This window comes from Equus asinus, chromosome 7 (assembly GCF_041296235.1).
Source record: "Equus asinus isolate D_3611 breed Donkey chromosome 7, EquAss-T2T_v2, whole genome shotgun sequence".
Classification (NCBI taxonomy): Eukaryota; Metazoa; Chordata; class Mammalia; order Perissodactyla; family Equidae; genus Equus; species Equus asinus.
Genome location: NC_091796.1, coordinates 62,738,583 through 62,765,509, shown reverse-complemented (window position 1 = coordinate 62,765,509; position 26,927 = coordinate 62,738,583). Strand labels below are relative to the sequence as shown.

At 41.2% G+C, this 26,927-nt stretch overlaps 1 protein-coding gene across 1 annotated transcript in view; it reads right to left on the bottom strand.

Moving 5' to 3' along the window:
- The window catches only part of L3MBTL4 (L3MBTL histone methyl-lysine binding protein 4), a 469,197-nt gene that overhangs the window by 216,751 nt on the left and 225,519 nt on the right, over positions 1 to 26,927 (bottom strand). The window contains 2 exon segments of the mRNA XM_070514531.1: positions 22,268 to 22,378; positions 24,491 to 24,576. Of these exon segments, the coding sequence (XP_070370632.1) occupies positions 22,268 to 22,378; positions 24,491 to 24,576 (197 nt within the window).

Here is a 26,927-nt window from a genome sequence, read left to right as displayed (position 1 = left end):
TCCATAGCCTGCTCGCCGTGCCACTGCGTCCCCCACTCTCTCCCTGGCTCACACAGCCCTCTTGTTTCTCCATCCCGTGGTCCCGCAGTAACTCGCTACAACGCCCCAAGCACACACAGGCGGATATCTAGAACACTGACAACTTTGTTGATGCCTGCTTCTCCCCCAGTGCAAGAAATCCCCTAATTAGTCCCTACCTTAGAATTCCTCTTAAAGAGAACCCTGGAATCTTCCTGAAGATGTGGAGGCTGACAGAGATGATTGCTGATGATTGCTAATGTTAGGGGTGAGTGATTCTGAAGTGATTGTGCGATATTTTATCTGCCCAGTGAGCTGCCTTCATTTGTGAAGCAAGGCCTCTATGACTATAGGCGGCAAGACAGTCCCAATCCAGATTTCCAACAGAGGGAACAGCAGGCCAATCAGAGGACCCTACATCCTGGCCACAGTGACAGGTCTAGAGATTGGCTCTCGAGTCCATCAGAATCCTCCCTATGACCTTTCTGTTAGAAAGGAGGGAAGGGAAAGGAGGAAGGGAAGGGAAGACTGTTGCCTTTGGAGTCACTGGGCTGGGATGAAGTGAGGATGTAATTGCTGGTGGCCTTTCCATGTCTAAATGGAGAAAGCCCATTTTCAGGAGAAAAGTTTAACACCCACAGCGGGCAGGAGAGCTTGGAGACAGACAAAGATCTGGAAAGAGAGAGACATACAGAGAAGGATGATCTGGAGCGAAAGGGAGCAAGTAAGCAGGAGAAAGACGGACAGTGTTGTCTGAAACCCTGGGTTCAGCGATGCTTGTCGCCAGGTCTAGACGTGTCCTCCCACTTCAGTGAACCAATGAACCCTGACCCTGTCTTTTTTTACTTATGCTAGCATAGCCCTGGATTCCTCCCACTTACAACAAGAACCCTGACAAATATTCCTTAAGGAATCCCTTCAAAATCAGAAGTTCCACCCCAAAGGCAAGGCCAAGCAGAGCCCTGAGCAACTTACAGATAAAGCTAGAGCCTGAAACTGAGCCTAACGTGGCTGTTGACAATTACGCTTGGTGCAGAAAGCCCTGGCGCTCCAGCCATTCCTGACGGGGTCACCCAGGCCTCTTTCTTTCTTGGTCCCAAGTGGCAGACACTGGTCTTTCTCAGGTGTCCTTTGCCTGTGCAGCTTCAGACTGCAGGTGCTTCTGTCATTCTTTCCTGTTGGGGACCTCTACTTCCCTTTAGGGTTACGCCACACCCAATTCCTACAGGTATCAATGCATCTGCTGTCACCGCCACCCCGTGAAGCACCTGATGGCAGTAAGGCCAAGCGCTGATGCTGACCAAGCCTCAGGAGCATCTCCTACCAAGCGCAGGTCAAGGGAGCACAGGCCACGGGTGACATGCCTTCTCTGCTCGCCTCCTTCCAGTGCCTCTTAATTCAGCCTGTTTCTTGATCCTCTCTTTTTCTTGACGCCATTGTGATCTCTCAAGCTAATCTAAACACTACTTTCCTATCTTTCTTCAGTCTCTCTTTGCAGGTATTTTATTGCTGATGAAAGACCATCTTACTCACAGTAGACACATCTTCACAGTGAAAATGTGAGGAATACAACTGGAATGTAACGCAGCCCCTGCAACAAGGCTTCCCTCAGGGCTGAACCCCTCACAGCGGACAGCAAGGAGGCCATTACTGCAGCTCCACTTCCCCACCCACCAATACGACTTATTCCCTGTTTATAATCAGATTTCTGATATTTATCAGGGAAAGAGAAAACCATTTGAAAATCCAGAAATTCTGCACTACTCTCAACATACTTCACTTATTCTAATCTTTATTGACATTTCAAGTCTAACACAGTCTCTTGCCTTATTTCTGCTTCTTGTGTCATACTCTGACCACTGGTTTTATAATAAATATTTTTAAAGGAATGAAAACCATGGATTTAAAACATTAGTTTCTACTGCGTCTTTTTCTTATGTTCCTTTGTCTGTTTCCCTCTTGCAGCCCACCTGCTTTGAGCTTCAGCAAATTCACCGCCACTCCAAAATTCTAAAATTCTACAAATCAGTTAAAACTAAAAAGAAATGACCATATGTTGTAAGAAGTATTAAATGAGGTCCCTCAGCCTTTCCAAAATGGACAAGTTACCACTGTCTAACTGACAAGGAATTTAACTCCTGAGAATGACAGGCTGGTCAGACGTAGTCCTGGACCATTAGTATTAAATTGCTGGACTGTAGACATATTCTTTTAGTCTGGTGAGGCAGCATCTACTTATTACAATATTCACAATCCTGAAAGCAAACGTTAGGGTAGAAATAGAAAGGTCAATTTAAGTATTTAGAAAATTTTTAAGCTTGAGAATTAATCACTGAGTAATTATTGATTTTGCCTGGTGTTTAACCAGTTTCTCTCCTCTCACCTGAACCATATTTTTGGTTTCCAAAAGGGAAAAAATCGTTTCAGCATTCTAAGCTTGTGATATTGACAGGTAATGTTAAAGAGACAGCAGAAACCTGACCTTCAGACGCAAGTTGACAGAGCAAATGAAGGGGTAAACTATGGAGGACCCCAAATCAATACAGCATCAGCTTCCTGGGGCAGCTAAGCGACTCCCTCACGCTTGCCAGGGTCTTCTTCAGGTAGACATACACTGGCCACCACTTCTACTTGCCACTGAATGCCCCAGGGCCGCACTGTCCAATTCGATAGTCACTGCCCACATGTGGCTATCTCCATTGAAATTGATTAAACGTAACTCAAATTGAAAATTCACTGCGTCAGCCACACTTGCCACATTCCAAGTGCTCAACAGCCACATGTGGCAAGTGGCCACCATGCTGGAGGGTGCAGAGAGAAAGGTTTCCATCGTCACAGAAGCTTCTGCTGACAGCACCACCCTAGATGATCTGATTATTATACAGAGCCTATTGGTAGTCAGTATGGGTACAATTTACCACCTGGACAAGTGGCAATATGGTTTTGAAAAAGGGACATGAGATGGCAGGAAGGGCAGGATCGGGGGAGGTTTCAGCCATGCTATCCACAGCCCAAAGCAGAAGGGGGAATATGGCCGACCCGTGGGGTCACAGGGGGACCTCTATGACCTCAGTCTTGAATAAATGTAGTTTTGGAGGCAACTGAAATGGAAACATTAAAATGAGCTTCAACAGAAAGAAGCACTGTTCTGGCGCTGAATTGGCTCATGGGTGGAGACAGACGAATTATAATCAATGGTCAGAGCAAAACATGTGTCTCTGGGCTCTCACTGCAATACCTGGGGCTCAAGGCAGCTAAAGAGCCTCAGAGCATCTGGGAGGATAAGCACCAGGCAGGAGTGCCAGCAGAGGCATGGACAGCCCCCAGCAGGAGGAAGCTGCCTCAGAAGTCACGATGCAACCTTGAAGACAGCAGGGAGTGGTGAGCTGGGCACCAGGGAGCGTGCCACAGAGGTCAAGGCTGCAAGTTTCCTGAAGGCAGCACAAAGCACGTGGTGTGAAACTGTTCCTTCAGAGATCCTGGATGCGAACGAGAAATAATCAGTGTGGAGAACGGCGAATGAGAAGATGTAACAACATTTTGTATATTAAAGGATATATCAATTCGGGGGTTTGCGGTTTTCTATTTCCTAAGATATGCCATGGTAATTCACTGAGGGAGGTATACTTTGGATGCTCTGGGCACAGGCAGCAGGAGGAACTTGCCTCGTCAGCTAGGAAGCAGAGAGATTAACGTGGGTTTTTGTGGGCCATCCTTAAAAAGTCATGTGGCCCTTTCATGTGGCTGGAAGTTTTTGACATTAAAGTTACATTTATTTTAAGAGAAGGAAGTTATTATTACTAGAAAATCACTAGCAACAATTACTGTTCAGAATTCCAACCGTTTATTATCCATTATGTATCCATTACTACTCCACAGCCCACCGTTTGTCACGTGTTATTAGTATAATGGCCCCCATAATGGGCTATGCCTCTTCAACACTGTTCTAACTGCCATGGCTCACTGTGTCAGTATTCAAGGAGAAAGCATCATATACAAGGAAATAAGCATGATTTCAATTATTCAAGTATCATATCATTCTTAGCCACGCTTATGGTAAGCATGTCGTTTATGAAAGGTACGTTAGTAATACAGAAGTACCAGTTAACCCAGTTTTCCATGTGGTGGTATAAGCAGCCACTCTTCTGCGAGGGCATATATAGACCGTATCTAGTTAAAGCCAAGGGTTAATGCACATTTGGTTTGATAAGCAATAAGAAATAAGTAATCATTTACAAACAGATTGTTTACTAGTAGTGAATTACTATCAGTACATTTTTATTTACAGTTCACATTCATTCATTTAGCAAGTGTTTATTCGGCACCCACAAAATGTCAGGTACCGTTCTACAGGCACTGGGCAGATCAGAGGACTTGGGTAATCAAGAGAGAAAAGTGCTTTCTCCACCAGCCTATCCTCTAGAGGCAAAATAGACAATGAAGAAAAAACGAATATGTGATCTAAGGTTAGATCAGCGTAAGTCCTGTGATGAAAACAGAGCTCCGGGAAGAGCCGAGTGACGGCTTTAGACAGCAGCAGGGACCATTCTGCTGCTGCAACAAGCAGAAACTCTGAGTGCGTGTTCAGATGTGGGACGAAAGGTAGATTGGGCCATGGGCATAGGAGCAATTTCACTTGGCATTTCTTCTACTTTCCCAGTGAACCAGAAGCAAGGCTGTGAGAGGGAAGGAGGAGAGCAGCGTGAGGAGAAAGGACGTGTGAAACGGCGTTCCTGGAGAATGGGACCTCGGACCGACCCAGGAGGGCAGCAGGGTCACGGGGATGGACCTAGGGCGCGATCCCTCGGACACTTGTGGAGACGAATTTAAAGTCAGACCTCTCAGAACGGCTCTTCGTTTTTCTCCAGCCACAGGATTCAATTTGGCCTCACCCAGAAATTTGTAAACAGGCAATAATGTGAGAATGAAGAAAAATTACATTCCCAGTGCCATGTGGGATTACAGAGGGACCCACAGTAGAAGGAGAGAGCCCATCCGGGAGGAGGAGAGCAGACGCCAGCATGGCACCTGTGGGAACGAGACAACAGCCGCTCACTGAAGGTTCTTCGTGCAAAACCTCTCAAGTCAGCCCACAGACCCAGTGACTGTGAATGCTCTGGAAGTTTCTGCGTGTAGCTCATATGTACAAACACTGTACATATTATCTTTAGATATCACTTACCATTTATGACAGTACAGTCACATAAAATTGAGCCTACTTTCATGTATTAGAAAAAACATATCTGCTGACCTTACAAAGCAAAGCTTTGCTGAAAAAACATGAAAAAGGAATTCTTCTTCTATTTCCCTGATTCTATCATGCATATCCCTCACTCCCCCTTTACCTACAGTTCAGTGATTATCAAGAGGCACCTTACAATCAATTTTGAAGAACCTTGCCAGTTGCCAGTTATAGAAGTCAGTCATGAAACAATTGTCTTTGCTCACACAGGTTCTGAATGTCGCCAGTTCTTCAAGAAAGGACGGTGGTATTTTCAAAAGCAGAAGAGAAAGTAAGATGTGACCCATTCACGTAAAGTTAAGAGTGAAACGTCACTTTCTTTATTTTTTACTTTTTCTTCTTCTCCCCAAAGCCCCCCCAGTACATAGTTGTATATTCTAGTTGTGAGTTCCTCTGGCTCTGCTATGTGGGATGCTGTCTCAGCATGGCCTGATGAGCCATGCCATGTCCAAGCCCAGGCTCCGAACCGGTGAAACCCCAGGCCACCAAAGCAGAGCACACGAACTTAACCACTCGGCCACGGGCCAGCTCCCATCACTTTCAACTTAAGAGAATTCTTAAAAGTCAGTCAAAATTCACTAGCCAAATCCTGGTATTTTTCTGTTTTCTTCCAAACTTTACAGTTCTCTCTAACGGTGATAAAGTCTGGAGTAAGACATGTTATTAAGTTGAGGATGCCTAAAGGAAAAACAGGTTTGCGTCTTTGTGTTACAGAGTTCAGTCTGGGACGTATGAACACAAAACAAAAAAGATGTCAAGTAACACTTAAATATATAACTCCGGGACTCTGGGGAGAGGTCACGGCAGTAAATAAAATTTGAAAGTTACTAGCAAATATGAGGTACTGACGACCAAGGGAATGGAGAGCTCACCGAGGGAGAGAACCCGGCAGAGGTCCTCAGCCCAGGCAGTGCATTAAAATCACCCGGGGCTTACAACCCACAGGCCTGCCGGGCCACACACGCAGTCAGGCCTCAGAGCCGCCAGCGTGCAGAGGAAAGACAAACGGCCAGGGCCTGGGGTGGAGGTGAAGGAGAGAAGTCAATGAGAAGAGTCCAAAGGAGCAAAGAGGCAGAGAAGCAGGTAAACGTGACTGCCAGGAGCCTACAGTGAGAACTCCCCCACAGCCCCAGACGGAAAGCCAGGCAGGAACCTGACCAGCACATCAGCGAGCAGGGACGGCGCTGGCCTCAGCCTCTGGCTCAGAGCCTCCCACTGGACACCAAACCACCGCGCAGCCGTTTCAAGGAGTCTATTAGGAGACTTAGTTTTCTTACAACAGCGTCACGGGGAAAGGGTAAACCCACGGGATCTTGTTGGTCTTGCCGTCTGCTGAACTCAGAGCCAAAAGCAGCCACTCCCGCCTGGCTCCCTGGGGAGGCGGCGCACCCTACCGCGTCCTCAGCCCTGCGGAGATGACCGTGCCACCAGGGCGCAGGGCAGGCGGACCGCCCTCCCTCCTCCCGAGAACTCCTTGTTCCCACTCGCATGGAGAACAAACCAGGTGGGGCCTGGTTACAATGCAGATTCTGACGCAGCTGGTCTGGGAGGGGGCCAGGGCGCCTCCGTTTCTGAGAAGCTCCTGGGGGCACCGAATCTGCGTCCTGTTGCTCTGGAAGCCTTCGCCTGTGCTCACCCCTGACGGGCCGCGCCCAGTGCCGCCCTCCCGACCAGGACGTCCACCCGCCCGAGCACCTTCAGCTTCGCCGTTTCCGGCGTGCGCCCGCCCGCCTCGCAGGCCGTCCACCCTCCCTGGGCCGCCGTCCTGCGCAGCCTGCACCTCGGGACCCCGTCTTCCATTCAACTTTCAAGTTTGATTCACCCCTGTTTGGGCCTACAAGCCCGAAACACGAATCTCTCCTCTGAGTTCACGGGATCTCCACGTCCCTTCTTTTCCTACCAACAGGCCCCACTGGGGTTGAGGGAAGACACTCCCGGTGAATGTGGCCTGGTGCACTTGTGTCCACGGCCCAGTGCTCACTCTACACCCTGGACGGGGGCCTGGGCTAGGACGTGCAGGGAATAAGCCTCTAAGAAACAGTCGGAGAATCATTCGCTTCTCGTGGAAGAATCTCTTTTCCGTGAGTCTATTGCCCTTTCTTACATCATAAGAAATGACACAGATTTTGGAGCAAGGGGGAAAAGGTATTCATCATCTTGCCTAGCCAGTTTTTTCTGGAGTGTTCCTGCTCACTTATTTATTTCTGATAGATTTTCTTCCAGTGTTAAGAACACAGTGCCTATAAAGCAGGATGTGAGAGAAAGAGATGCTGTTCAGCATAATTAGCTCAGCGCCAGCATTAGGATGGGCATTCGGAGTGTCAGCGCTGTGCTGTGTCAGAACAGCACACCTCTGTTCAGGAAAACCACAGAGAGGGCGTGAGCCTCCTCCGAAGCTAAGGCAAGTCCAAGAGACTCTCTCGTTTGCTCTGAAGGAAGACAGCAAGTCCACGGCGAGCATCCGAAGGAAGGTGTGGGAACAGGAGGCTTCCTTATCACAAGCAAAGGCTCTCACACTTTCTGAGTAAATATAACGCTTCGAATGAAGGGACACAGTACAGGGAATGGAGGCCCTTCCCTAACTTAAGGATCGTTAGTCTAAAGTAAGGCCCACTAACCCTTGAAACACAAACGTCATCTAGTATTTGTATACGCGTGTGTGTGCATTTTGCAGCCAAGCCATCTGTAATTCCTCAGACACTGAAAGCAGTGCATAACCCTAAGATAAGGGTCATCATCTTTTATTTAAGCAGTTTCTACACAGACAGTGTTCTGCATGGAAAACTGTGAAATGTGCTATTTCTATTCTCTCTAGCTCGTGACTAAGCTGATGCCTCTAGCCAAATGATCGAATGTCAGGATCGTTAGATCTCAAGGGTAGGCTGGTAGGCGGGGCTGGGTGAGCATCATGGAAGCAGCGCCAGCAGGGGTCCGGAGCGGGACATCCAATCGCCGTGGCGGTTCCTCATGGCTATGCTGTCCACCATGTTTTGGTTCTGGATATACTGACTTTAATAAAAACGTAAAAGGTAAGTCTCTATTTACAGTTCTTGGAGAATACAACTCCAGTGGCAGAGAAGCCGGCTCTGCGAAAGATCAAACATCGCCTCGGGGGCCTGACTACATTCACACCGAAAATCAAATGAAGGGATGGTAATTAACTGATACTAGGAAAATACACTTAAGTCTATGTGGTTTGGTTCAAAAATTAAATATTCAAAAACTAAGGCAAGGACACAAAGCTACTTATACTGAAGGCAACAACTTAGTAAGTTCACCTCATAGTCCAATGGGTATAGTGTATCCATTAAGACAGGAGTTGGCAAATTATAGTCCACAGGTCAGATAGGGCCCTACCACCACTTTCTGTCCATCCCACAAGCTAAAAATGGTTTTTACATTTTTAAATGGCTGAAAAAAAATCAAAAGAAGACTATTTCATGACACATGGAATTCAAATTTCAGTGTCCACAAATAAAGTTCTCTATGAGCACAGCCACACTCAACTGTTTACATGTTATTTATGGCTGCTTTTGTGCTAAACCACAGAGCCCAGCAGTTGCGGCAGAAACCACATGGCCCACAAAGGCTGAAGTATTTTCTTTCTGGCCCTTTACAGAAAAAGATGCTGCCCGTGGGTTAAGAGCTCAGACTGTAGAACCAGGCCACCTGGTTCCCACCTGGCTCTACCATTTTCCAGCTGTGTGACCTTGGGCAAGTTGCTTGAGCTATCTGCGCCTGTTTCCTCATCGACTTCACCTTATACGGTTGCTGTGTGGATTAAGAGTAGGAAAATGTAACACACATAAGCAGCAGCATGTGGGTGACACATTCGAGTTAGCCATCACTGATATTATTATTACTGCTGTTTGTTGTTACTGTAATCACACTAATGTACCTTTGCCAGGAAAAGCACTCTGCCTGCTCCAACGTTTCTGGAAATCATGGTTGACACTAATTCATAGCTTCACCTACTCTAAAAATTACCTTTTCATTAATTGGTCATAATATTTTTGAAAGCTGCCCCGTCCCCTTCCTAGATGAAGACAGCCATCGATCACTGTGGCCCTGGGATGGCCATCAGTTAGAAGTTTAGCTCAAAGGACAGTCATTTTTAACATCAGTATCTTCTTCTGTCCTCACATTTCAAAACCATTTTCAAAAATGCATCCCGGTTAGAGACATTGGCAAGTGAGATGACACATTCCAGATTCTGCTCCCTTTTTGACAGATAATTAAACTAGGACTCACAGGGGTCAAGTGACTTTCCTGAAGCCCAGGCACCTTTAATAAAAGTGAACATTCGCTGACTTGTATCAGGACTTTTGCTTTGCACTAATCCAGCTGAAGTTTTTTTCAAACAAAAGCTTTGAACTTATTGTTCTGACCTAAAATTCAAAATAGTTTCTGCTCACACAAGTAGACGACTTGCCATGACAATTTCTTTTGTCATGATGTTCTTATTCATTTAGAAATGCCACAAATACATCCAGTTAATGCATTAAATATGAAAAGACTTGCTGAAGAGACTCAATTTATTAATGATTCAGTAGAACTTCCTACAGCATCTATTTGGGATTCATTTATAATTCATTTCACAGCTTAGCTGCAGGACCCACCGGGCAAATATTTATCAAGTATTACTCTGTTTTAAGGCTTCCCTTCACATTTATTTGTAGAAGAATATCTCTTTTTTTCCAAATAAAGGCTAAACTTCCTAAAAGCATCCATCCGTCTACTGTCATTTAACGTGCATTTCCTGATAAGATGACAGTAATGGGGTTGTAGATATAACAGAGCACACTGTGCAACCAAATGAAAGAATAATTATTAAACGTAATAGCTGGCTATAAGCTGCACGAGACACACACTGAGAACATCATAAATATTTATTATAGAGTCACCATGGTAATTAATCAACGCAGCAATCAACACAAGAGGAAGACAGCATCTTAAAACTCTGCCATGGCAAGAAAACTTCACAACTCACCTACCAGTGCACCATACATGACCAAATTCGTATTTTCCATTTGAAAATCAGAATATCAGGCCTGACTAGTGCCAGCGGACTTACGAGAGCAAGAGTGTGGACTAGCTTGAATCAGGCTTCCACTGCGCCACGCCCCCACCGCTGATAGTTCATAGTCTCTAACTGCAATGGCTCATCACAGCTACAGGGCAATTGCTAAAATGGGAGAGCACCGCCTTTGGAGTTAGAAACATCTAAGTTTCAACCCAGCGCTTTCACTACTAGCTGTGAAAACTTGGTCAAATTACTGAAATTCCCCACGCCAACTGTATTGTGGTGATCATTTTGCAGTATATACACATATCAAATCATTATGTTGTACATCTGAAACTAATATAATGCTATATGTCAGTTATATCTCAATAAAAATTTTTTGAAGAGTTGTCGTGAAGATAAAGATGGCATATACAACATGTTTAGCTAAATATCTGGAACAAAGCCCACATTCAGTAACTGACTTATTTCCCTACTTTTACTCCTGTGACATCTGAGACTTACATCACCACATCCGCCACGGTGACAACTTCTACGGCAAACACTAAGCAACAGTGACTGCAGCCCGCTCCTCTTGGCCAGGATGCTATTACCAGTCACGTGTAAACTACAGTAACTCCGATTGGATCTCCATCTTTGGGTCTAAGCACAGAAGGCCCACCAGGATGGCTAAAATTACAAATAAAGAAATAAAACAAACAATAACGTGGGTGAGGATGTGGAAAAACTGGAACCCTTATACACTGATGGTGGGAATGCAAAATTTCCACTTTGGAAAACATTTTGGTAGTTCCTCAAAATATTAAGCAGAGAGTTTATGACCCATATGACCCAGCAATTCTACTTCTAGATATATACCCTAGAGAAATGAAAACCCGTCTGCAGAAAAACATGCACAACTGTTCGTAGCAGCATTATTCCAAACAGCCAGAAAGAGGAAACAACCCAAATGGCCCTCAACAATGGGACAAATAAACTGCTGTGCATCCGTACAATGAAGTGCTACTGAGAAATAAAAAGGAATGAAGTACTCACACACGCTACGTGAGTGAACCTTGAAAACACTGTGCTAAGTGAAAGAAGGCAGACATAAAAGGTCACCAATTCCATTTATATGAAATGTTCAGAATAGGCAAATCCATAGAGACAGAAAAATAGAGTAGTGATTGCCAGGGGCTGTGGGAGGTATAGATTGAAGACTGATTGCTAATGGGCACGAGCTTTCTTTTTGGGGCAATGAAAATGTTCTAAACTTAGATAGCGGTGATGGTTGCACAACTCTGGGAATGTGCTCAAAACCAATGTATTTTATGGTGTATGAATTATATCTCAAACAAGCTGTTAAAAAATAGAATTGGGGGGGCTGGCCCCATGGCCGAGTGGTTAAGTTCGCACGCTCCGCTGCAGGCGGCCCAGTGTTTCGTTGGTTCGAATCCTGGGCGCGGACATGGCACTACTCATCAGACCACGCTGAGGCAGCGTCCCACATGCCACAACTAGAAGAACCCACAACGAAGAATACACAACTATGTACCGGGGGGGGGGGGCCTTTGGGGAGAAAAAGGAAAAAATAAAAAAATCTTTAAAAAAAAAAAAATAGAATTAGGGGCCGGCTCCGTGGCGAGTGGTTAAGTTCGCGCGCTCCACTGCGGCGGCCCAGGGTTCGGATCCTGGGCGTGGACATGGCACCACTCGTCGGGCCACGTTGAGGCGGCATCCCACATCCCACAACTGGAAGGACCTGCAACTAGGCTATACAACTATGTACCAGGGGATGGTGGGGTGGTTTTGGGAAATAAAGCAGGAAAAAAAAAGGTTGGCAACAGTTGTTAGCCCAGGTGCCAATCCTTAAAAAAAAAAAAAATAAAGGAAGATTGGCAACAGTTGTTAGCCTAGGTGCCAATCTTTAAAAAACAAAAAATAGAATTAATCAAACACATAAGAGAAACTACCTATTTGGGGAGTGGCAGAAAGGAACAAAGTCAGTCTTTACTGGGTCTGCCATGCTCTGTCAGGGGCGCCTGGCTCCTCACAGCCCTCCCGGTGGGACAGGCAGTGCAGCTCAGTGCAAGAGACAAAGTGGAGTGGGCGAGGAGCAGACACTGAGTCTGCCCTCCCACTACGAAGCAGGGTCTGCATGAGCCCGTCAGAACCCAACAGTGGGAGGAGTACAGAGTCTACAAGCCCCGGAGCAGAAAACCTCTGCTTGAAAGCCAGGGTTTAAATCTGGTTCCCCATACGCTAGCTTGTGACCTTGGACCAATTACTTCACCTCGCTGGGCTTCAGTTTCCTCATCTACAATAACAGTACCTCATGTCACACAGTTGCTGTGAGGATGCATTATGCATTTAAAGCCCTTTGAAGAGTGTCTGACAAAAACTAAGTGCTATCATCATCATTATCATCATTACTAATAATTGTTCTTGTGGTTCTAATAGGCTGACTCTACTCTCAACAGAGACAGGCATGCCGCACAGTCCCATACGCTCACATTAGCGTTCCTTAGGGGAATTCTAATCAAGCTCCTTGCTTTTTTCACCAAGGAGTGTGGGCTTGTCCCTTCTCCACCTACTGATGACAATTTCTTCCATAAGCCCTTCACTAACACAGAAAATAAAGGCACCCAGGGAGAGAGCACAGGGCATTTGCACTGACTAATAACAGCAGCTACCACTAGGTACCTGGAAAGAGTCGGCACAATTTTAGGAATTTTGCAAACATTACCTCACTGAATTTCACAACAAGCCTGTAAGGCTGGCATTGTCAGCCCATCACTTTACAGATAAAGAAACTTCAGGTAAGTTGAGTCACTTTATCCAGTTAGTAACAGTTAACTAAGAATCAGAGGTGGAATTCCAACCCAGATGAGTCCCCTCCTACGGCAGTTTCCAGCACAGTATGTGGAACTAGATTTCCAATGGAAGAGTAATCAGGAAAGGAACTGAGAATGAGAGAAGAGTACTTCTTGACTAACATAATCATTTCATACACATTCAAATAACAGTCAGGATTGCAAAGTACATTCAATGCCATTCACTCCTTCACTGAGTCATTCATTCACTCATGTATATATTAAGCATCTATTACGTGCCAGAGATAAAAACAGTCTTTGAAGGACACTGACTCTAAAAGAGAAAATTACAGAACAATGTGATCAACACATTAACAAAGGAATAGAGGAATGTACTGGGCAAAGAGGAAATCAAGGAAGTGTCAACTGCTTTCTCAATTGGTAAAGATAATCCCGTCCCCTGCCTCCAATCTCCTTAAACGAGAATTCAGAGAAAAAGCCTGATGCTCATTTTCAAGCATTTTTTCCTTGGGAACACTGATGAGTGGAGTTTTAAGCCCTGCTGTGGAATCTTCTGTACAGTTTCTTTCTGGGCAGAAAACTGTGGGCCCACAGACCATGTTTCCCGCTGTATCTCAAAGGGCAGGATGAGCATTTCCCCAACTGTGCAGTGGACTAGCGGAGGGTGTGGAGTGGAGGGTCCAGGGCAGGATTTCCCAGGAGTGAGCTGCAAGAGGTCAGAGGCTGTTGGTGAGACCCCAAGTACGCAGCAAGTCCTAAGTCGTTTATGTCCATCCAAGATTAATATATTCTGACAGACTCAACTTTATGTGGAAGCAATTCATTTTACATTTTATAAAGCACCATTTCACAGAGTAGAAAGTGCCACTCTCATAAACACATCATAATTTAGCCCTAAAATCTTAAAGAGATTTTCATTATGCCCACAACCACAGAGGTTAACGTTTATGGTTCTAATCTTGTCGGAGGTTACCAGACACTTTTCAACTCTTTTTCCTCTAATAAAGGAGAAAGAAATTACCATGAAAGAAAAAGAATAAGGAGAAGATTCCTGAAAGATTTCTTTGGAAGGATCAGCTAAATTCTTACAGATTTAAAAAGATCAATCCTGAGATGGTAAATAAAAGATATACTAAATTCACTTTAGGAGCAAAAGTTTTTCAAATACTATTTTAAGGTAGCAGGCTAATTCAGGATGATCGCATGCTAAGCAGGCAAACACACTCAGCTGGATGCCACAGCCCGGACCTTATAAATCACAAGAAAATAGTCTGTCAACTTAAAGTCTAATTAAGATTTGATGTACTATTAAGACCGAGTTTTTCCTATAAATGCAATAATTTATAACGAGAGTTAAACAAGAATTCAGAGAAAAAAATCTGATGCTCATTTTCGATGACAAAATATTACTGAATTTATAAAGTAACGATGGCATCCAAAAGTTATTCCCACAGTCAGTGCAGTAAGAATAAACAATAGACAGCCACAAATAAATGAGAATTTAAGTGATATGCTTAAAATTAACTTTAAAATACAACATAATAACAAGCTACATGGAAGAAAATACTTATATTTTTCCTGAATGGTGTTTAGCATAGTTATTATTTTCATTGTCAGAAGAATAAAGGCTATTGCCATTATCTGCTCTTGATAACCTATGGCCGAGACGAATACTCAGCTTCAAATTTTATTAGAACGTACGTGCTGATTATTCTCTGAGATGAATTAGGAATTGTTTTCAAATTAGGCATACAGCAAATAAGATTTCTTTTAAGTTATATCAAACTGTATATTGTGGCAGATCAGAATTTGCCACCCCAAAATGTGTCTCTTTGGCTTATTTTTAAGAACAAAAGACTCTGAGAGAAGCTCTGGCCCTCCCCTTAACTGCCTAACAGAACTTAAGACAGAAGGCCCGTGCCAGGAAGGAGCTAACAGCACAGATGAGTGCAGTAGGACATAAACTAGGCGTGATGGACAGGGAGGGGCCCAACCAGGCCCATTGGATCCAAGTCCTCTCCATCCCTCACTGTCTTTGCAAAACATGGTCAACGTTTGCTTATCAAACACTTGCTTTCCCATCTCCATGTAAACTGCCTTCCTCCCCTTTGAAGTCCCAACCACTACCCCCAATAGCGGGCCTCCTTTATGCTTGGCTGAAGATGGTATTTAAGGTAGCGGCTTCCGCCATTTTGGCGAGAGACTCAGATTTCCTGGGTTTCTCCCACGTATACATGTTATTAAACTTTGCTTGATTTTCTCCTGTTATTCTGTCTCATGTCAATTTAATTCCTAGACCAGCCAGAAGGACCTAGAGGGGAGAGGAACAGTTCTCCCACCTCTACAATATCAAATTAAATACGTGCATCTTTCTTGATAGTGCCAACAATTAGTTGACTTCAATCTTTTTTTATTATTATGAAAAGAACTGTGCTTGGGATAGTTTTTGAACTGTCATATGCTGCGGAAGATTTATGGAATCCCACAGATGCTTTCAGCTCTCTGTATAAAACAAAGGAAAAGATTTATTTTAGGAAAATTTCATTTTGAAGATGAGTGTATTTTTTAAAAAACAAATGTTACAAGGAGAGTATAGAAATCTGTTAATCAAATCTTTACCTCAAAATCTAACATTTTTTTAGCTACAGTGACTAAAGTATTTTATTTTATTTTATTTATTTTTTGTGAGTAACCAGTTTTTATTTATTTTTTTAATTGACTTCATAATAGTTTACATCATTGTGAAATTTCAGTTGTACATTATTTCTTGTCAGTCACCACACGAGTGCTCCCCTTCACCCCCTATGTCCCTCCCACCCCCCTTCCCCTGGTAACCACTGAACTGTTTTCTTTGTCCATGTGTTTGTTTATATTCCACATATGAGTGAAATCACCTGGTGTTTGTCTTTCTACGTCTGGCTTATTTCACTTAACATAATATCCTCCAGGTCCATCCATGTTGTTGCAAATGGGATGATTTTGTCTTTTTTTCTGGCTGAGTAGTATTCCACTGTATATATACCACACCTTCTTTATCCAGTCATCAGTTGATGGGCGCTTGGATAGTTTCCATGTCTTGCTATTGTGAATAGTGCAGCAATGAGCATAGGGGTGCAAGTGTTACTTTGGATTGTTGATTTCAAGTTGTTTGGGTAGATACCCAGTAGTGGGATAGCTGTGTCCTATGGTATTTGTATTTTTAGTTTTTTGAGGAATCTCCACACTGTTTTCCATAGTGGCTGCAGCAGTTTGCATTGCCACCAAGCAATGTATGCAGGTTTCCTTTTCTCCATACCCTCTCCAACATTTGTTATTTTTAGTCTTAGTGTTTATAGCCATTTTAACAGGCATAATGTAGTATGCTAGTGTAGTTTTTGATTTGCATTTCCCTGATGATTAGTGATATTGAACATCTTTTCATGTGTTTATTGGCCATCTGTATATCTTCTTTGGAAAAATGTCTGTTTGTATCCTCTGCCCATTTTTCGGTCACGCTGTTTGTTCTTCGTTGTTCAGTTGCATGAGTTCCTTGTACATTATGAAGATTAACCTCTTCTTGGATATATGATTTGCAAATATTTTCTCCCAATTGGTGGGTTGTCTTTTTGTTTTGATCCTAGTTTCTTTTGCCTTGCAGAAGCTCTTTAGTCTGACGAAGTCCCATTTGTTTATTTTTTCTTTTATTTCCCATGTCTGAGAAGACATGCTATTTGACAAGATCATTTTAAGTTCAATGTCAAAGAGTGTACTGCCCATATTATCTTTCAGGAGTTTTATGGTTTCAGGACTTACCTTCAAGTCTTTGATCCATTTTGAGTTTATTTTTGTGTATGGCATGAGATAATGGTCTACTTGCATTCTTTTGCATGCAGCTATCCAGTTTTCCCAACACCATTTATTGAAGAGACTATCTTTTCTTTTCTGTATGTTCTTGGCACCTTCATCAAAGATTGGCTGTCTGTGGATGTGTGGTTTTATTTCTGGGCTTTCAGCTCTGTTCCATTGATCTGTGTGCCTGTTTTTGTACCAGTATCATGCTGTTTTGATTACTATGGCTTTGTAGTATATTTTGAAGTCAGGGATGGTGATGCTTCCTGCTTTGTTCTTTTTTCTCAGGATTGCTTTAGAAATTCAGGGTCTTTGGTTGCCCCATGTGAATTTTAGGATTCCTTGTTCTATTTCTGTGAAGAATGTCATTGGGATTCTGATTGGGATTGCACTGAATCTGTAGGTTGCTTTGGGTAGTACAGACGTTTGGACTATGTTTATTCTTCCAATCCATGTGCATGGTATCTCTTTCCATCTCTTTATGTCATCATCTATTTCTTTCAGTAATGTCTTATAGTTTTCATTGTATAAGTCCTTCACCTCCTTGGTTAAATTTATTCCTAGATACTTTATTCTTTTTATTGTGATTGTAAATGAAATTGTATTCTTGAGTTCTCTTTCTGTAAGTTCGTTATTAGAGTACAGAAATGTGACTCATTTTTGTAAGGTGATTTTGTACCCTGCAACTTTACTGTAGTTGTTAATTATTTCTGATACTTTTCCAATGGATTCTTTAGGGTTTTCTCTATATAAGATCATGTCATCTGCAAACAGTGAGAGGTTCACTTCTTCACTCCCTATTTGGATTCCTTTTATTCCTTTCTCTCGCCTAATTGCTCTGGTCAAAACCTCCAGTACTATGCTGACTAAGAGAGGTGATAATGGGCATACTTGTCTTGTTCCTCTTCTCAGAGGGATGGTGTTTAGTTTCTCCCCATAGAGTATGATGTTGGCTGTGGGTCTGTCATATATGGCCTTTATTATGTTGAGGTAATTTCCTTCTTCCCCATTTTATTAAGAGTTTTATCATAAATGGCTGTTGGATCTTGTCAAATGCTTTCTCTGCATCTACTGAGATGATCATGTGGTTTTTAGTCCTCATTTTGTTGATGTGCTCTACCACATTGATTGATATGTGGATATTGAACCATCCCTGTGTCCCTGGTACAATTCCCACTTGGTCATGATGTATGATCTTTGTGATGTATTGCTGTATTCAGGTTGCCAATATTTTGTTGAGGATTTTTGCATATATGTTCATCAGCAATATTGGCCTGTAGTTTTCCTTTTCTGTGTTGTGCTTGTCAGGCTTTTGTATCAGAGTGATGTTGGCCTCATAGAACGTGTTAGGAAGCATTCCATCTTCCCTAATTTTTTGGAATAGCTTGAGAAGGATAGGTATTAAATCCTCTCTGAAAGTTTGGTAGAACTCTCCAGGGAAGCCATCTTGTCCTGGGCTTTTATTCTTTGGCATGCTTTTGATTACTGCTTCAATCTCTTTACTTGTGATTGGTCTATTCAGATTCTCTATTTCTTCTGGATTCAGCTTTGGGAGGTTGTAAGAGTCTAAGAATTTATCCATTTCCTCTAGATTGTCCATTTTGTTGGCATATAGCTTTTCATAGTATTCTCTTATAATCTGCTGTATTTCTGTGGTATCTGTTGTTATTTCTCCTCTTTCATTTCTTTTTTTTTTTTAAGATTGGCACCTGAGCTAACAACTGTTGCCAACCTTTTTTTTTTCTGCTTTTTCTCCCCAAATCCCCCTAGTACATAGTTGTATTTTTTAGTTGTGGGTCTCCTCTTTCATTTCTAATTTTATTTATTTGAGCTTTCTCTCTTTTTTTTCTTCATAAGTCTGGCTAGGGGTTTGACAACTTTATCTTCTCAAAGAACCAGCTCTTTGTTTCATTGATCCTTTCTACTGCCTTTTTTGTTTCAATAGCATTTTTCTCCTCTGATTTTCATTATTTCTCTCCTTCTGCTGACTTGGGGTTTTGTTTGTTCTTCTTTTTCTAGTTCAGTTAGGTGTAGTTTAAGATTGCTTACTTGGGATTTTTCTTGTTTGTTAAGGTGAGCCTGTATTGCAATGAATTTACCTCTTAATGTGGCTTTTGCTGCCTCCCATTTGAGTTGGTATGGTATGTTATCATTTTCATTTGTCTCCAGATTTGTTTATTTCTCCTTTAATTTCTTCAGTGATCCATTAGTTGTTCAATAGCTTGTTGTTTAGTCTCCACATCTTTGTCCCTTTCTCAATTTTTTTCTTGTAAGTAATCTCTAGTTTCATAGCATTGTGATCAGAAAAGATGCTTGTTATTATTTCAGTCTTCTTAAATTTATTGAGGCTAGCCTTGTTTCCCAACATATGGTCTATCCTTCAGAATGTTCTATGCACACTTGAGAAGAATGTGTATTCTGCTGTTTTTGGATGGAGTGTTCTCTATATGTCTAAGTCCAACTGGTCTAGTTTTTCATTTAATTCCACTGTTTCCTTGTTGACTTTCTGTGTGGATGATCTATTCATTGATGTGAGTGGAGTGTTGAGGTCCCCTACTATTATTGTGCTATTATTAATATCTTCTTTTAGGTTTGTTAATAGTTGCTTTATGTACTTTGGTGCTCTTGTGTTGGGTGCATAGATATTTATGTGTTATTTCTCCCTTTGATCATTATATACTGCCCCTCTTTGTCTCTCTTTTCCTGCCTTATCTTGAAGTCTACTTTGTCTGATATAAGTATTGCAACACCTGCTTTCCTTTCCTTGCCATTAGCTTGGAGTATCATTTTCCATCCCTTCACTCTGAGCCCATGTTTGTCATTGGAGCTGAGATGTGTTTCCTGGAGGCAGCATATTGTTGGGTCTTGTTCTTTAATCCATTCTGTGTCTTCTTGTTGGAGAATTCAATCTGTTTACGTTTAGGGTGATTATTGATGTATGAGGACTTAATGCTGCCATCTATCACTTGTTTTCTGGTTCTCCTGCGTTTCCTTTGTTTCTCGTCTCATGTATCTTGCTCTACCGATTGAGTTATGTAGTTTTTTATGTTGTGTTTCTTTGTTTTCTCCTTATTTATTATTTGTGTCTCTCTTCTGCTTTTTTGTTTAGTGGTTACCATGAGGTTTGTATTCAAAAATCTCGCAGATGAGATAGTCCATTTTCTGATGGCCTCTCATATCATTAGACTAAACCGACTCAGTCCCTTTCCTCTTCTCCTCCTAAGTTGTTTTTCTCACATCTTATTCCATCTTGTGTTATGAGTTTGTGATTAAAATGACAAGATTATCTTTGTTTCTGGTGTTTTCCTTCCCTTTATCTTTAATGGTATTCTTGAGTATTTGCTAACCTGTTCTGATGTATAGCTACAATCTTCTGATTCTGTTTACCTATTTATCTCCTTACTCTGTGATTTGTAACCCTTTTTTCCCCTTTTTTTCAGGTATGAGGCCCTTCTTGAGGATTTCTTGTAGCTGGGGGGGAGGGGAGTCTCGTGGCTACGAACTCCCTTAGCTTTTGTTTGTCTGAGAAAGTTTTTATTTCTCCCTCATATCTGAAGGATATTTTCACTGGATAGAGTATTTCTTGGCTGAAAGTTTTTGTCCTTCAAAGATTTGAATATGTCATTCCAGTTTCTCCTAGGTTGTAAGGTTTCTGCAGAGAAATCCAAGGAAAGCCTGATAGGAGTTCTTTTGTAGGTTATTTTCTTCTTCCTTGCTGCCCTTAGTATTCTTTCTTTGTCATTCATTTTTGCCAGTTTCACTACTATATGCCTTGCAGTAGGTCTTTTTACATTGACAAAATCTAGGAGATCTGGTAGCCTGTTCCTCATGGATTTCCATCTCCTTCCCTAGTTTTGTGAAGTTCTCTACTATTATTTCTTTGAACAAGTTTTCTGCTCCATTCTCCTTCCCTTCTCCCTCTGGAATACCTATAATTCCTATGTTGCATTTCCTAATTGAGTCGGCTATTTCTTGGAGTTTCTTCATTTCTTTTTAGTCTTAGTTCTCTCTCCTCCTCTATCTGGAGCATTTCAACATGTCTATCCTTGATTACCCTGATTCACTGTTCTATGACGTCCTCTTGAGCATTCAGGGAATCCATATTTTGTTTTGTTTCTTCCATTGTGTCTTTCATCTCCAATATTTCTGATTAGTTCTTCTTTATAGTTTCAACCTCTTTTGTGAAGTAACTCTTGAACTTGTTAAATTGTCTCTCTACATTCTCTTTTAACTTGACTTTTTTGGATAATAGCTATTTCGAATTCTCTGTCATTTAGATTACATATTTCTGTGTCCTCAGGACTGATTTATGGGTACTTGTCATTTTCTCGCTGGTCTGGAGATTTAGTATAATTTTTGATACTGCTACGGGGCAGGCTCTGTTTTTGCACATCATGGTATTATTCGGTTGCAGCTACCACCTATTGCCACTGGGTGGGGGTCAAGAGCCGCACATTCTGAGCCCTATGCATTCCACAGAGATCCCAGGTGCTGGAGTCACACTGGGTAGGAGTAGGGGAGGGGTGCTTTCTTCTGTGTGCTCTCAGGGTTTTCTCACTCTTCCCTCCCTATCTGCTCTCCTGGAGTGTTGGCTTGATGAGGTCACCCCTGCATTAGCTTTTGCCTGGGTAGGGGGCATTCCCTTAGGACATGGAGGCCCTCAGGGACCTTTGATGTTCCCACAAACGTACATCCCCTCCCCCACCCCTTCCCTCCAGGAGGCTACCTGTGGTCCCAGATCCCAGTCTTTTGGGGAGGGAGTAAAATTTTCTCTTATCCTGGTCCAGCTCCTCTGAGGGGGGCTCTAGCCTCTCTGACTTCCATCGTATGGCTGTGTGGGCCTCTCAGATGTCCTTTGTATTGTGTTTGGATGTCCTCTGTTGGAGTATGAATGTCTTTTTTGTTGTATGGTGGCAGGAGAGATTACTGGGAAAGCTCACTCTGCCATCATGCTGACATCACTCTTATATTTTTTGATCCGACAAAGAAGAGTAGAAAACAAAGATTTAGTTGTTCTTGATAAAGTGTTTAATGACAAAAATTTCAAGAAAAATCTAATAATACCACTAAAAAGCTTTAAAAGAAAAGGAATAATATATAAAGTCTAAACAGCAAATCTAAACAGAAATGTATTAGAAACCCTCTTCAAGTCAGTCATGTCTAATCTATAGATTTCCCATTTCACAGGCACATCAGCTGGAATTCTCTGCCCAAAGATACATGACTGGAGATGCAGTCAGTCAAAGTTTCACTCCTGCACTCTGCCAGAAGTCAGAGCTCTGATGCCAGTCTCACAGGAAAAGTGAGAAAAACTGCCAACACAATGACGTAATAAAACCGTACCTCTGTTCTTTGGTCATCAACATCTGCAATCGTAGCAACACGAAGTAACCTGGGGTTTCATTTACCCACAACTTCAAGTTTCATATTTGGCAGAAAACCATGAGGCAACCACTATAACATTACAAGGACAAAAATTCACACAAAATCCAGCAATTCAGATATGCCACTGAATTTTTTCTAAAATATTATTGTTCTAGTTTTACATTCAGATCTTTAATACAACTGAAATTTAGTTTTAAGACCACATAGGACTTCATGGATATTATTTTCTGCAGTTTCATAAAAACCTGTGAGAAGATAAAGAATTTTTTGGTCATTTTCAAGATAGCTAAAAAGACAAAGACAGATTAAATCATAAAATCATTACCAATCACAGCAAGGTTCAAAGAAAGATCTTATTACAGTTTACCCATTGGTTTAGACTTTTCCTTTTTTTCTGAAAGTAACCTTATAAATTAAGAATCCATTGACTATTCCCACTGCCCAGTTTTGGAGTGTATGTCTTAGATGGCAAAATTATTTAATAAGTAATTAGAAAAAATAAACAGGATCTTTTACACATCTCCATTTTAAAATATACTTAGATAAAAGCTATATAATTTCAACTGCTAAACTGCTTTCAGATCATACAACAAGGTAATTCAAAGCCATAACCTGTATTTTGTTACTTCATGTGTAATATAAGTATGTTAATAAACTGTGTTACTTTAAGGTTTCTTCCAAGTCTTAAAATGCTAGGAACCAGGAGTCCATAATGGTGGAAACTCAGGCAATAATAAAGAAAATGGAGTGGGAAAAAAATATATTGGGACTTACCAAATCATCGAAACTAAGGAAATTTAACAAAATCAAAGTCAAAAGACAACTCTGACAGTGTTTACAGGCTGGCAAAAAATTTCACTTTGAAAGCTACTGTCCATAAAAGTGTTCAACTCACTTCACTGTAAATGAAAGTGTACTGAATTCCTAAGGTCTAGAAATGGTAACAGGAAAACAAAACCCTCATAATATGTCAGCAATCAACAGTTAAATCTTTCTCCAGTACCTGGTTTGTTTCTCTCCAATTTTTGTGGAGCATATTTTCCCTCTAAAATGCATTTTTACATCTACTGAATGGAGTATTCTGACTATAGTCAGGTCTCTGATCTCTGAAAACCTTTCTGTTCTCTCCAAGGTCACCATCCTGACACCAGTGGTAATTGTTTCGTATTGCGGATGCCAAAGATACATAACTTGAAGTGAGTCCATAAAAACCCAAGACAGAGTCTAGAAGTTGCCTTTTTAAGCTAAGTCTTTTCATTACCTTATTTTCTTGTAATTTTCCTCTGGGAAAAGTAGAAGGAAGTTTTGACAGAAAGCGAGAGAAAGAGAGACTACTAGCAGCTGGTGTTTTTGCTCATTGAATGTTCAGAATTCTTAAAACGTTTTCTAGCTCTCCAGAACTTCTAGCCTTCTTACTTTGATTTTTCTTCTTCCCCCTAATCCATCCTCTTATAATCAATTTTTGAAAAAATGAAACAGCGTTTTATTTTAAATCCCTTTTGGTCCCTGGAACACTCTCAGTAGATGAAATAGTGTGTAGGCGCTCACAATATAACACTTTGATTGAGACGAGTCACGGTGCCCGGAGCACACCATGAGCTGCAAGGGGACAGAGTTTGAAACCACTGGTTTAAAACACAAGTATTTCTATACTATCAACACACTTTGCCTTACAAAATAATTTACACTTGGTCCAAACCTGGAATAAGTATATAAGTACAAATTTGAACTTCAAAAATTGGTATTCTAACAAATGCTAAAAGCAATGTTTCCCTCAAAATGGATCAAACTATCATACACACAGGCTACGATTCACCTATTTTATTATGGCATCATTGACATTCGAACAGTCCCTGAGACTGTGAAGGCTCCAAGCCCCCACTCAGGGGCGAGGAGAGTGGGAAATGAAGGTCTCAGTCACTAGGGGCTCTCAACACCACCTCCATCTGGCATGGGGCTCCCGCTTTTCAAGGAGGGAGACCATCTCCTTCATCTGGGATAGGAACAGCAGGAAATGAGTCACCTCCTTTGTATTTTTAAGTAAAAGTGAAGCAAACTGGTTATGAAAATAACACTTGAATTTAAAAAGAAAAAGTTAGAATAATTTAAAACTGCCACACGGAGGCACGACTCAACACAGATATTGTTTAAAGTTGAGGGTTTATATGGATACAAGCTTACCATTTTAAAAACTTTGGAAGGAACTGTATTAGTCTGAATAGCTTCCAGATAGTCTGTCCAGGAAAAATTTCCTGGATCAGGATAACCTGAAAAAAAAAATCAAAAGATTACTCATTGATACTTTGAGTCTTATGCACTAAAGGACGTTTGATGTTCTTAGGTGTTATCAGGCATTATTATAACACCTACTGTTAATTGCATGCTCACTACTTAAAGCCCCTGTGCTAAGAACTTCACAGGTATCACCTCACAAGTCTCTGATAACCTCTGAGAAGGCTGTTTCACCCCTCTCAGGCATGCACGCACTCATTCATTGGTTCCTAGAGTCACTCAACAAGGTTAAGCAGGTTGACCAAGGTCAAATGGTGACTCGAGTGCTTGGCAGAGCCAAGCCACACCCAGAAGTCCTCTTTAGAAGTTAGAATAAAACAAGCACTGTCTGATCTTAAACCACGAATTGATCATCTTTCCAATCCCTCCAATAATTCTGCATTGATTAGGGTTCTTTGCTCATAATGAAATCTTTGTAATCATAATTTCCCAGGTTCGATATTTACGTTGCAATTTAAAATTATATACTGGTATAACATCACATAAAGCACTGTATGTTGAAAAACTTTCTGTCTAATTGGGTTTCTTTTTTCTCTTTTTGTTTGTGTTAAATTATTCCTAATTACACTTGCCAGAGATCTGTCTATATCATTGTGCTATTTTCTTTTTCCTTTCAAGGAGTGAGTACTTAGATTTGTTCATCAGCTCTATTGTTTTCTTTTGTAGTTTCTAGTTACTCCATTTGTTACTTTTACTCTTATTACTTCATTCCTTATACTTCCCTTAGGTTTATTTTATACTTGTCTTGCCAAGTTGAATTGTAAACATAATTAATTTCTTTTCTTTTTTTTAAATAATCAAAGCATTTAAAACTATGAACCTACCATTGTTGCCCCTAAATACAGCTTTAGACATCTGGACAAGCTTTTACCAAATATTTATTTTTCTCATTTTTACTTTCTAAAAAACAATCTTAATTATAATCTGTAATTATCACTGGATTTAATCATTGGCCACATATTTATTTAAGATACATCTGAAGTGGTTAATTTTTGTAGTTGTTTAAAATATTAATAATATTATCTAGTTTACCACATGGTAGTTTCAGAATGTCATATGGCCTATACAATTCCTATTTTGGGAACTTTAGGATTTCTTTTGGGTATAAGATAGTATCAACAATTTTTTTAAAATGTCTTTAAGTACATACATACACATAACTTATGTATTTTAAGGTATAATACCAATATGCATGAATTCAACCTAAATAGCTATATGATTCAAAAGTACTTTTACTTTTTATTTAACCAAAAAGCCTGAAGCAGTATGCTAAAATCTCTAAAATAATTTTTCTGTACAGTTCTCCAGTATTTGATAATTTTTCTTCATATTTAAACATTTTACTAAAAAAAAAATTTTTTTTAAGTGCTCCAGTCAAGTGGACGGCTTGAAAATTTTTCACAAAATTAGTATCCCTGTGTAACAAAAACCTAGGGCAGCCCCTGCCCACAGCGCTCACTTCTAGTCACCACTCCACTATTCTCAAAGAGAAGCTCGGATCCAGCCTTCCAACCTCTGAGATCAGCTCTCTTTGTTCCACTTTTCCTTTTAATAAATAGAACCATGCAGCACGTGCTCGCGTGTGGTAGAAGGCTTTTGCTCAGCGTTCTGACCATGAGGTCCATGTAGACTGCTGCATGCAGAACATTACTCTTCACTGCTGTACAGCATTCCACTACTGAGTATTTCACATTTATTTATCCATTCTTCTGGTGAGTCTCACTTGCATAGTTTCAATTCGGGGGCAGTTATGGAAAGTGCTGCTATGAATGTTCTAGTACATTCTAGTACCAGAAAGGTGACTAGAAGTATACATTTCTGTTGAGATGCATCCAGGAGTAAAACTGTTGGGTCATGGGGTATTCTGCTTCACATTTTGATGTTAAATTATTTAGCCTCTAAAAGCACACGTAGTGTTCATCTTCATTGCGTTTTTTATTTATCATAGCGAAAATTTCCCTTTTGGACATATTTATTGCATTTTGCCTCAGATTCATTTTACCAAAAATTAAATTTTATGCCATCCTATTACTTTCTGTTTGTGTTTGCCCAATAAAATTTTGCTCATCTTTTTCACTTTTATTTTTTTTGTTTCAGGTATAGCTCTTTTAAACCCCTTGTAAATAATCATTTATTTTACTTTCACAACTGGTTTGCTTTATCTAACTTCTGTGAACATGTTTTAAGCTGGATTTTTTAACAGCTCTCTCTCATTTGCTTTTTGTCCTTTTCTATATGAATTGTATGATATACCTTATATAAATATACCTTATTCCTGCACTTACATTTACATTTATAGCTCATATTTTAAAGGATCGTCCAAATG